At 44.9% G+C, this 12,060-nt stretch overlaps 1 protein-coding gene across 2 annotated transcripts in view; it reads right to left on the bottom strand.

Annotated features, from left to right (window-relative positions):
- Positions 1-805: 805 nt before the first annotated feature.
- The window catches only part of LOC142311101 (gastrula zinc finger protein XlCGF66.1-like), a 94,469-nt gene continuing 83,214 nt past the window's right edge, over positions 806-12,060 (bottom strand). For both annotated transcript variants that reach the window (XM_075349205.1, XM_075349204.1), the window contains one exon: positions 806-1,518. In XM_075349205.1, coding sequence (XP_075205320.1) covers positions 851-1,518 — 668 coding nt within the window. In that variant the 3' untranslated portion in view covers positions 806-850. The remainder of the gene's footprint in view (positions 1,519-12,060) is intronic.

Below are 12,060 nucleotides of genomic sequence, written 5' to 3' on the forward strand. Positions count from 1 at the left end.
AACATCGTACCTGCGGCCGCCGGCAATGAGGAATGAAGGAGGTGGGCGGGATGTTACGCTCATCTCCGCCCCTCCGCTTCTATTGGGCGGCCGCTTAGTGACGCCGCTGTGACGCGTCACTTCCTAGTAACGTCACTTCCTACTAACGTCGCTGTGGCTGGCGAACCGCTTCCTTTCTAAGGGGGTGGTTCGTGCCTTCACGAACCATCCCCTTAGAAAGGAGGCGGTTCTCCGGCCACAGCGACATTGCTAGGAAGATAAGTATGTGTGACGGGTGTTAGCGATGTTGTGCGCCACGGGCAGCGATTTGGCCGTGACGCACAACCGACGGGGGAGGGTGCTTTCACCAGCGACATTGCTAGCGATGTCGCTGCGTGTAAAGTCCCCTTTACTGATTTCCCTCTCATCAAGATTGGCATGAACTTAACCAGTCTTGATAAAATGAGACTAACGACTGCAGAATTCCAAAGCTCCTCTGTCATTAAATCAGCAGAAAATCTGTGCTGGAAGCTTCAAAACATTTTTTGTTACAAATAAGCAACTGCTGCACCGCATAAAAGTCTTTCATCACCAAGCACAATGCCAAGTATCAGATGGAGTGATTAATTGCCCGGTATTGCTACCTATCCAACCCTATCTTTTCTAATTTACTGCACTTACTGCTATGGCTACACCCTACTTTGTTTGAACTTAATGGCTTTTGTACTTTATGAAACTTTTCAATAAACAGATTAAATATAATCAATATTCTGTGGCATCTAGGAAAAACTTGAGGATCAAATGTAAACAAAAAAGAGAATTCTGATATTTTGTAATTCCCATCAATTTATTTATACCATTACATTTCAGGTCAAACAATTGCTACAGTCTGAATTTTAAAATGTATTCGCTTCTTATGCTGAGCAAGAGCTGATCTATGGTTAAAGCATTTCCCACATTCGGAACACGAAAACGGCTTCTCCCCTGTATGGATTAACTGATGATTTACAAGATCAGACCTCTGAGTAAAACCTTTCCCACATTCTGGACATCTATATGGCTTCTCCCCTGTATGAAATTTCAGATGTGTAACAAGTATAGATTTCTGTATAAAACGCTTCCCACATTCTGGACATGAATATGGCTTCTCCCCTGTGTGCCTTCTTTGATGAATAATAAAATCTGATTTTTGCCGGAAACCTTTCCCACATTCCAAACATGAAAACGGCCTCTCATCTCTGTGAATTTTTTCGTGCATAGAAAGAATAGATTTTCTTTTAAAACATTTTCCACATTCAGAACAAGGAAATATTTTACCCCCTGAAATTCCTGCACTTTGTTTAATAATGTGTGATGGTCCGGATAAATGTCTGCTGTGATTTGTGGGATCAGTAGAAAGATTGCTGCTGTGAAGCACAAATAGTAGATCTGTGCTAAAAAGTGCTGAAGAACGTTGTTCACAATCGTCTTCTGTGATACTGCGATATTTCAAATCTGGTGTTATAAGGAGATTTCCCATCAGGTTTTTGGTGCAGTCATCTGTTGGGAATAGAAACAGATTTTATTTCTATTGTGCAAAACAAAGTGTATGATCTAAAACATCCGTACATAAAGCTTCCATTACAATAGCTAAAGCATGATTTAAGTTTAATTGTCAATACACAAAGGTCTGTTTCTTGTGTTACAAATCAGTACATGAATAAAAATACATCCTCAGGTATATAGGTATAAAGGAGTTCCACATCGCGAGGTAAGCGGGGCTGGTGATGTCAGGTTTACAAAGGTCTGCCTGATTTTTTTTGTGAACCTGGCCATTAGAACGCCAAATGTGTAGACATGATGTCAGCAGTTTGCTCATCTTCTGATGCAGAAGTGAATGGACTCAGATTACCCCCTTTAAATCTTTTACTGCATAAATGATATACATTATGTGCTATTATCTTATCCCCTTCATGGCCCGGCGATTATGTTTATCCCTACTATAATTCAAAGAGCAATAACTTTATTAGTTTTCCATTGACACAGCTGTGTGATGGCTTTTTTTTGCGGGAAGAGTTGGAGTTTTAAATGCCACCTTTCCATCTGTCAGTTCATCCGCAGCCCTACTAGACTAATAGGCTGCCTGTCAGTATAGCAATGACAGGTTATATAATGCAGTGTATGACATAAGTAGTGTGTAACTGCAGTCCACAGGAGCCATGTTTTCAGTATTTCCTTTGTAATGCACAGGTGATAAAATTATCACTTCCACAGGGGATAATTGCATCACCAGTGCAATGCTAAGGAAATCCTGAAAACATGCACTGCTGGTATCCCTTAAGGACTGGAATTGGGGAACTCTGATCTATTGGATCAAAGGGCGTTCAAGTCCCCTGCGGGACTAATATGTATTGTGAAAAAAAGAAGTTTCGCCCGGGTTTGTGTCTGAAGCAGGAGGTGTCATGCATGTAAATCATGTCCTGTTATCAGTCCCGAGAGGAGGGACAGACACCTCAGCACACACCTCCAATAGACAAGACTAAACAGATTTACATACAGAGCGGGAGATTTCCAAAAGGTATTTGGGAGGTATACAGAGGGAGTCAGGGGATAATATGCACCTTTATGGAATGCCGCACAGGCGCTGCTGAAGGTGGTAGTTTTGGTTTACACATGAAACATATGGTAACAGGTTCCCTTTAAAACATCCCAGAACTGTTTGCTTTTTTTTTTGCTGCTGTATCACACTGTTGACTCATGTTCAGTATGTTATCTATTAGTGCACCCAAGTCTTTTTCACGCATGCTGTTGCTTAGCCTTAATCCTTCCATTCTGCATATGCTTTTTTCATTTTTCTTGCCCAGATGTAGGACCATTCTGTTAGTTACCACACACTGTTCCAGTTTGTTTAGATCTTCTTGAATCCTCTCTTCTCTAGTATTAGCTATCCCTTCTAGCTTTATGTCATCATCAAATTTAATCAGTTTATGTAGTGCCTGGCCCCAGACCTTGTCTGGCGTCCATGCATGCTCCTGCTCCCAGGGGCGTCCCCTCTGTCACGTGTCCAGCAGCTCAATGGCTCCCAGTGCCAGCATGGCATCCACACGCGCTCCCGCTCCCAGGCTCCAGCCGATGCGTCGTCCTCCTCTCCTGCCCAGCAGCTCCACGGCTTCCTTCCCTGTCTGCCACGGCCTCTTCATGCTCTCAGGCCACGTGTACTGCTTCTGTGAATACCCTTGAGGATGGGCGCGCGGCCACGCACCCTCTCTTAAACGGCCGGCGTCCCATTACCCGGAAGGGAATCCCAGAGATCACTTATTGCTAAAAGGTATTTAAGGCATCCTCCCCTTACAGGAGGCACCTGAGCAACGTATCCTGTTTGTGCATTGCTATTCTTGACTTACTGTGTCTAGTCTTGCTGTTTAGTCCTAGTACCAGTCTCCTGTTGCTAACCTGTCTTGTTCTAGAGCCTGCTTCCCACCATTGCCCATGTGCTGTCATATCTGAGCCATCTCCAGAACGCCGCCACGTCAAAGCCTATACCATGGTGCCATCACATCTGAAGCCATCACCAGTGTGCCGCCACATCTGTGCTTCTACTTCAGTGTCATCATGCCTGAACCATCAGCAAAGTGCCACCACGCCTGAGCCATCACTATAGTGTCATCTCATCTCAGTCTCTACCACTGTGCTGCAACATCTGTACACTCCTGCATTGGATATTCAGACTTTGACCGTCCATAAGAGACTTTCACCTCTGGTCCCTGGCTGCTCGGTCCAGTGGGTCCACCCCCAGACGCTCGCAGCGCCTCGGTGACCATAACAGTTTACCTTCAATTCCTTCATCTAAATCATTGATAAAGATGTTGAACAACATAGGAACCAGTACAGAGCCCTGTGATACCCCACTTGACATACTCTTCCAAATGAATGTCCTGCCAATTATGACCACTCTTTGGGTCCATTCACTAAGCCAGTTATGAATCCACCCAACTGTAGCCTTGTCAATCCCATACTTAATCGTTTGTTTGTTTTTTCAAAAAGGATGGCATGAGATACTTTGTAAAAATGCTTTGCTGAAGTCAAGATATACTATATCTACTATGCTTCCCTGATCCACCCAGTCAGTGATTCTGTCATCATAGAAGGTAATTAAATTAGTCTGACATGACTTATTAGTTATAAACACATGCTGGGTCTGGTTAATCACTTCACTCTCATCCAGGTACTTGCATAACATGTTGTTTAATAATTTGTTCAAAGATCTTTCGTGGCATTGAAGTCAGGCTTACAGGTCTATAGTTCCCTGGGTCCACCTCCTTCCCCTTTTTAAAAATAGGGACAACATTTGTTCATCTCCAGTCTTCTGGACTTCTATGTCTATCAGCCTCTGAAATGTGGCTGGAGCCCCATGTAGACCAAAAGCCAAGATGACATACTGATAGAGACCCAGTCTTTTCTTTTGCTGACTCGGTCAGCGGTACTTGTCAGTAACCCTTGGTCAAATCGATCATTGTGAAATACTGTGCCTGTCCCAGTCTCTCAATTAGTTCATCCTCCCTGGGCATTGGATAAAGGTAACATTTTGACACTTCATTCAACTTTTGGAAATCATTACAAAATGATAACGACCCGTCTGGCTTTGGGATCAACACAATAGGGCTAGCCTATTCGCTCGTGGACTTTTCAAGAACGCCTAGTTGTAAAAAAAATTTCACCTCCTCTGCAATGGCTTGCCTCACTCTGGATTCCTCATCACTGGTTTCCACCTTGGCTGGTATCAGAGGGTCCGAAGTAGATAAAAATGGGGGTTACATCAGTCACCATGCATTCTCTATCCTTCCAGTCTTTCAAGATGTTTACGTGGTATATTTGTCTGGTTTACTTTCAGCAGTGGGTACCAACACTAAAGGGGGCTTTACACGGAGCGACATCGCTAGCGATATCGCTAGCAATGGCACCCGCCCCCGTTGTTTTTGCGTCACGCCCATGGCACACAATCTTGCTTGTCCGTGTCACACGTACAGCCCTCCCTAAGACGTTGCATTGGGTAGTGAACAACCTCCCCTGAAAGGGGGAGGTTCATTCGGCGTCACAGCGCCGTTGAGGACACAGGTACGCTGTAGTTAGTCGTTCCCGAGGTGTCACACGTAGCGATGTGTGCTGCCTCGGGAACGACGAACAACCTGCGTCTTCAACAACCAACGATTTTTTGAAAATGAACGACATGTCAACGATGGACGATTTGGTGAGTATTTTCCATCATTAACGGCCGCTCGTTGGTGTCACACGCAACGTCGTCACTAACGATGTCGGATGTGCATCACGGAATCCGTGACCCCGGCGATATATCATTAGATATGTCGTTGCGTGTAACGGGGTCCTTTTTAAAGGACTTGACAGTAGATTTTCTATCATACCTAGAGCTTTGAGCCACCTGTGCATCCAACAGATGCTCCGGGATTGCCTCGGATACTTCAACCTCTCCTAGGGGAGACCTGTTAGGATTACACTCTGTCCCTTTGTTGGCAACCCCTACAGCAGGTATCCCTGACTCAGGATATTCGGGTTCAAGCCCCTAACAAACCATTACAATGGGAGGGCTATGCCGCTTTTCCAACAGAGTCCAGAACAAGGGCAAGTCTCTCTCAAATATAGCACCATGGGGAAAAGTTTTTATCATTCCCACCTCATGGTGTACTTCTCCGCATGGCATAGAAAGGGTGACTATTTCTCTAGGGTACTTCCCTGAGATCACCATGGATGAAGAGGACCTCTACCTTTCATCCCGTGGGGTTCAGGCCTGAGATGAAAGACACATGGATGAGACTCACTAGGCTTCCTGAGTCTAAGAGAACCTCCACCAGGTGCCCATTTACACGTACCTGACACAGAGGGCTCTCCCCGCCAGTAGCAACGGAGTCTGTAGTACATCCAGTCTGGGTATACAACGACACCTGGCGAGAGTAGCCGCAGTCCATAGGTTCAGACGTTAGTGGGCACTGAGCAGCCATATGCCCCTGCTCTTAGCACTGCCAGCACCTAACAACGGATGCGATCCTGCTCCGTGCATCTAGTTTAAGGGAAACGGAATCCTGGTTGTCCTTAGACGCTCTCAGCAGGGTCATGGGCTGGAACCATCCCTGCAGAGGGTCGGGTGCTTTTTGCAGTCTCAGGGGTTGTTGTGGGCCGACGTAATGCACGGAGCGACACAGTCTCTCAGACCAAGTCCTGTGTTGTTCCACCAAACTCACCAGCTGGTCCAGGGTACCTGGATCCCCTTGCCCGACCCAACATTGAATGGTGACCGGCAATGTTCGCCCAAACCGATCAACCACCACTCACTGTATCATCTGGGCTGGGCTCAATGTCTCTGGCCTGGGAACACACAGGTTTGCTCTCCTTAAAAGTCCACAGGTGTACACGCTGAGCCTGCACATATGTGTTAACCCTATCTGGGCAAGGATCTCACCTTATAGCTTCCCATAGTACTGGGCATCTTCAGGGCTAAGGTCAAAAAAACACTTTATGGGCATCTCCCATCAGGAACGGAACGACCACTTCGGCCCACTGTGAGTGAGGAACACTTTCTTCCTCTGCTGTTCTCTCAAACACAATGAGGAAGGCCTCAGGTCATCTTCCGTACCCATTTTTCTCAGCGCCACCCTGACTTTATCTCGAGCCTCAGGGTGGAAATAAGGGGTCGCAGCCACCGCTGGTACCACCTGTGGCAGGGCAGCAATTTGTTGGATCAACAAGTTGTTGATTTGCTGTTGCTGTTCATAGGTCTTTTGCAGCTGTGCATTAACTTGCTGCTGCTGCGCATTAGCATGCTGCACATGTGCATTGGTCTGCTGCTGCTGGGCATTATCTTGCTGCTGCTGGGCATTAGCTGCTGCTGCTTTATAAGTTCCTCCATATTGACCGCTGACTTAACCTGCAGTTTTGCTGGCCTTATCACTGACGTCTGGTTAACTCCTTAATAACCGAGAATGTACCAGTACATCCTAAATTATGAAAGGGGAATCATCACCGGCTGCTGCGGTGAGCCTGCGACGATCCCCGCATATGTCAGCTGATTTGATCACGAGGAGCTGATGGTTGCCATGGTAGCACAAGGTCATGTGATGACTCCTGTGCTATTATGACTCACTTGCTGTAACAGCCGGCAGCACTGGCTGTTACAGAAGACGAGCATTTCTGAAGATATGAACTGTGCAGCTCTCATCTACAGAAATGAATGAGCGATCAGTCTGCTGATCCTTATAGCCCCCTAGGGGAACTAGTAAAATAAAAAAAAAGATTTAAAAATTAAAAAAAATAAAAAACACAAAAAGTTCAAATCACCTCCCATTTGCCCCATTGAAAATTAAAGGGATAAAAAAAATAAAAAATGTACACACATTTGGTATCGCCGCGTTCAGAAGTGCCTGATCTATCAAAATATAAAATCAATTAACCTGATTGGTTAACGGCGTAGCGGCAAAAAATTCCAAACGCCAAAAGTATGTTTTTTGTTCGTTGCAAATTTTGTACAAAATGCAATAACAGCCGATCAAAACGTAGCATCCACACAAAAATAGTACCATTAAAAACCATTAAGCCTTCACGGAGCCCCATATCCCCAAAAATGAGAACGCTACAGGTTGTGGAATATGGCACAAAAAGTGAATCTTTTTTTTGGACAAACATCAGAATTTTTTTAAGCCGTTAGAAGTAAAAAAGGTTTGGTTTTTCGAACTCATACCAACCTGAGGCATCACACTGATACATCAGTTTTACCATATAGTGACACTGAATAAAGTATCCCAAAAACAATCATGCAATCGCACTTTTTTGAAATTTTTCTGCACTTGGAATTTTTTTTGCTTTGCTGTTTTTCAGTACACTATATGGTAAAACTTATGGTTTCATTTAAAAGTACAACTCATCCCGCAAAAAATAAGCCCTCATATGGCAAGATAGATGGAAAAATAAAAAAGTTACTGCTCTTGGAAGAAAGGGAGCGAAAAACTCCAGAAAATCGCCTGGGGTTAAGAAATATGCCTTATTGGTGCCCGCGTTCTCGCACCATGTAAATGCTGTCCTATAAATGTTCTGAGGCTCACCTCCTGCACTGTTGTAGGAATCTCGAGTGCAAGGGTCCACATACAGTGTCCAGGTCTCTGTTTTGGCCTCTGTTACTCCACAGAGCCAGCCCAGTCAGCACCTACTGCTCCCATCTAAGACACACCTTGCTTTGCACTGCAGGATTAAATGCAATTCCCTGGACATGAGCCTGTTGCAAAACCTGAACTGGAGGGAGAGACCCGTCTCATTGCCAGAACCTACAGATCTCTCCAAAAATAAAAACACTTCTTGGCTCGATGACGCACGCTTTTTGAGTCCTAGGGTCCGCCTCTTCTGGCGCTAGAGCCCTGTCGTGTCACCCGTCCGACTCAACGTCCACGTCCACAGCCACGCCTCTCGCACATACTGAGCTGCATTCACCAACAGGCATTTATTTGGCTGCTGCGCCCACCTCTTGCGGATGCCTCCTCTTCTGGGCAGGACCTTAATCTTTCACCGGACTCTGCTTCAGAGGCGGCAGGACACTGGACACCCTCTTACACACACACACAATGCAGCAGTGATTTTGTCCCACTTCCCCATACAGATCTTGTCCGGATCTTTCAAGTTTTGTGACTGTTTTTGGGCAACAGAGTTTCAGCTCCCTCCAAAGATTTTTTATTGGGTTCCGGTCTGGAGACTGGCTGGGCCACTCTAGGACCTTGAAATGCTTCTTATGGAGCCACTTCTTAGTTACCCTTGCTGTGTGTTTCCGGTTATTGTCATGATGGAAGACTGAGCCACGATTCATCTTCAATGCTCTTACTGAGGGAAGGAGATTGTTGGCCAATATCTTGCGATATATGACCCTATGTATCCTACCTTCAATTCGGTACAATTATCCTTTCCTCTTTGCAGAATAACACCCCCAAAGTATGAGGTTTCTACCCACATGCTTCACGGTTGGGATGGTGTTCTTGAGGTTGTACACATCCTTCTTCATTCTCCAAACACGGCGAGTGGAATTGATACCAAAAAGTTCTATTTTGGTCTCATATAACTTTCTCCCATGCCTCCTCTGTGTCATCCAGGTGGTCATTGGTGAACTTCAAATGGGCCTAGACAGGTACTGGTGTAAGCAGTAGAAACTTGAGTCCCCTTCGGGATTGTAATCCATGATGGTGTAGTGTGTTACTAATGGTAGTCTTTGAGACTGTCATCCCAGCTCTCTTCAGGTCATTGACCAGGTCCTCCCGTGAAGTGTTGGGCTGATTCCTAACCTTCTCAGAATCATCCTTACCACACGAAGCGAGATATATGTTTTGCGCTGCTTATAGTACTTTAATTGCAGTGACACCATAAGGGTCCAACTATAAGCCACGTTTAAGTCTAATGTATGCGTTTTACATTATGGCCTGATCACACTGTTTCTGCAGTATGCCCGGTGGGTTCTGCCTGAATCACTTATGGAACCATAGACTGCAATCACAGGAACTCCATTTGCAATATTTTTCTACAAGTATCTATCTGTGAAACAGGCACAGAAAAGTGGTCTGCTTTATGGATACTTTCAAGAGAGAAAACAACAACTTTACAATATGAAAAAAACAGATGGTCAGCTTCAGAAAAAAACAACAACCCACAAATGGAATTAATTTGATCTCCATTTGTGTCATTGCAGGCTATTGCGCGTTGCCCTGGATAGTAACTGTCTCTCTCCCAGTCTCTGTCTGTCTATAGGGTACTTTACATGCTACGACCTCGCTAGCGATCCCGTTAGCGATGTGAAATTCTAGATCGCAAGTGCGATCTTTTGAGATTGCACATAGGTTATTTTACGCATGTGCGATCTCAAAAGATCGCACTTGCGATCTAGAATTCCACATCGCTAATGAGATCGCTAGCGAGGTTGCAGCGTGTAAAGTGCCCTTAAGTATCAGTCTCACTCTACCTCTGTGTCTCTGTATCTGTCTCTCTCTAGCTCTGTGTCTGTTTGTCTCACTCTCTCTCTCTGTGTCTGTATCTCTGTGTTTACAGTAACGCAAATAGAAGGAAAATTATGCTGAGCATTGTTTACCATATGACAGGTATCAGCGGCGTCTTCCAAATCAAATCCGTCCCATATGGGGGAGCCATATATATTTTTTCCGTCATGCAGAAGGATCCTGTGCACCTTCTGAGTCTTCACCTGGTCAAACTGGCTAGAGGAAAACTGATCATACCCGAGGTGCTTTTGCCATGAAACAGAAAGTCCATCCAAAGAAAGATCGGCAGCACTCTGCGGTGTAACTGGATTTTACTTTTGCTTCATGCAGACAGGTGGGACAGCACAGGGGAGGGGAGGGAGGAGAGCACGTAGGATGACGGTACCGTTTCGCACCTCAGGGGGTGCATTCACGGGTCCAGTTACACCGCAGAGTGCTGCCGATCTCTTTCTTTGGAGGGTCTATCTCTGTGTCTGACTCTTTCCCCGTCTGACTCTTGCCCTGTCTGACTCTTTCCGCGGTCTGTCTCTTTCCGCGGTCTGTCGCTGTCTCTTTTGCTGTCTGTCTCTTTCCAGGTCTGTCTCTTTCCAGGTCTGTCTCTTTCCAGGTCTGTCTCTTTCCCCATCTGTCTTTGTCTGTCTCTGTCTGTCTCTTTCCCCGTGTGTCTTTCTGTCTCTCTCTTTATGTCTGTCTGTCTGGCTTTTTTTTTCCTATCTTTCTGTCTGTCTCTGTCTCTTTCCCTGTGTGCCTCTTACTCTGTCTGTGCCTATGTCAGTCTGTGTCTGTCTCTCCACCAACATCATATTACCTCTCACATAAGCGTCTTATACTATGAATGTCCTTTGTTCTTATAGCAACCAATCATAGCTCTTATTATTAGCCTGTAGCTCGCAGCTCCATTCAGTTTAATGGAGGCAGGTTTTTTGGAGAGTAACTGTAAAGCGCAGGGTTAAATTTTCTTGTCAAAACATAGTCTATGACGTTCCCTAAGTCACATGAGGCATCTGTGCAAAATGTAATGATTATAAATGCGACGGTACGGATTTCTTTAGCGGACATACACCACACACACACACACACACACACACACACACACACACACACACACACACACACACACACACAGCTTTATATATTAGATTTTAAAGAATAGTGCCGTTTACTATGCTGTTCCAAACTCTCAGTACAGCAGCCAGACACAGGCTAGAAGGCACTTGCTTTTTCATGGCTGATGTACCCTATGGACACACTTGGGGCTCATTCACATGTCAGATTTTTCCATGCACGAGATCAACGGATGAATAATTTTGATAAGACTCTGGTCGCAGTTTGATCACGGTGTGGTCAGATACACGGCAGATTTTCTGTCTTAAAAATTCACAGCGTACCAGCATTGTGGATGAGATTTGTACAAAGTGTCATCACCCTGCAGAATATTAGAAGTGGAGATTCACAGCGTGCCAGCATTGTGGATGAGATTTGTACAGTGCAGAATATTAGAAGTGGAGATTCACAAGCACTGCAGATTACACATTTACAGCTTGTGAATTTATGCTGTGGATGTTGTCTCACAGTTTCCACTGCAAAGTAACTACCCAATAAAATCCACGCAAATTGCTGCAGATTTTACCACCTAGCGGATAAGTTGTATTTTTGCTTTTTTTTTCTTGCATTTTTTGAGCTGCTGGGTGTTTTTGCTGCAGCAAGTCAAATTTTTTGGCATATTTGTAGCATTTTTTTTCTGTAATCAAATGAATGAGAAAAAAAAGTAAGTAAAAATGTGTCAGAAACAGATGTAAAAAACCCTGTGTGTGGTATTTTTCAGGCCAACACTGTGGTTTCTGAAGCCGAACAATCAATAGCAACTAAAAAAGTGCATGTGAACATTCCTTCAAGGGGTTTTGTGAGAATGTAAAATAAATTAGCATAGAAATGGTTAATCCCCCATGGGTCCAGAACCGATGCTCAGGTAGTCTCTGCAGTATTGGCACTTGGCTGCATTCATTTTGTGGCTGCACTTTATGTAACAGCTGCAAAGTATATAATAACAAGCAGAGACACCAGAACA

The sequence above is a fragment of the Anomaloglossus baeobatrachus genome, chromosome 5 (genome assembly GCF_048569485.1).
Source record: "Anomaloglossus baeobatrachus isolate aAnoBae1 chromosome 5, aAnoBae1.hap1, whole genome shotgun sequence".
In the NCBI taxonomy this organism is placed as follows: Eukaryota; Metazoa; Chordata; class Amphibia; order Anura; family Aromobatidae; genus Anomaloglossus; species Anomaloglossus baeobatrachus.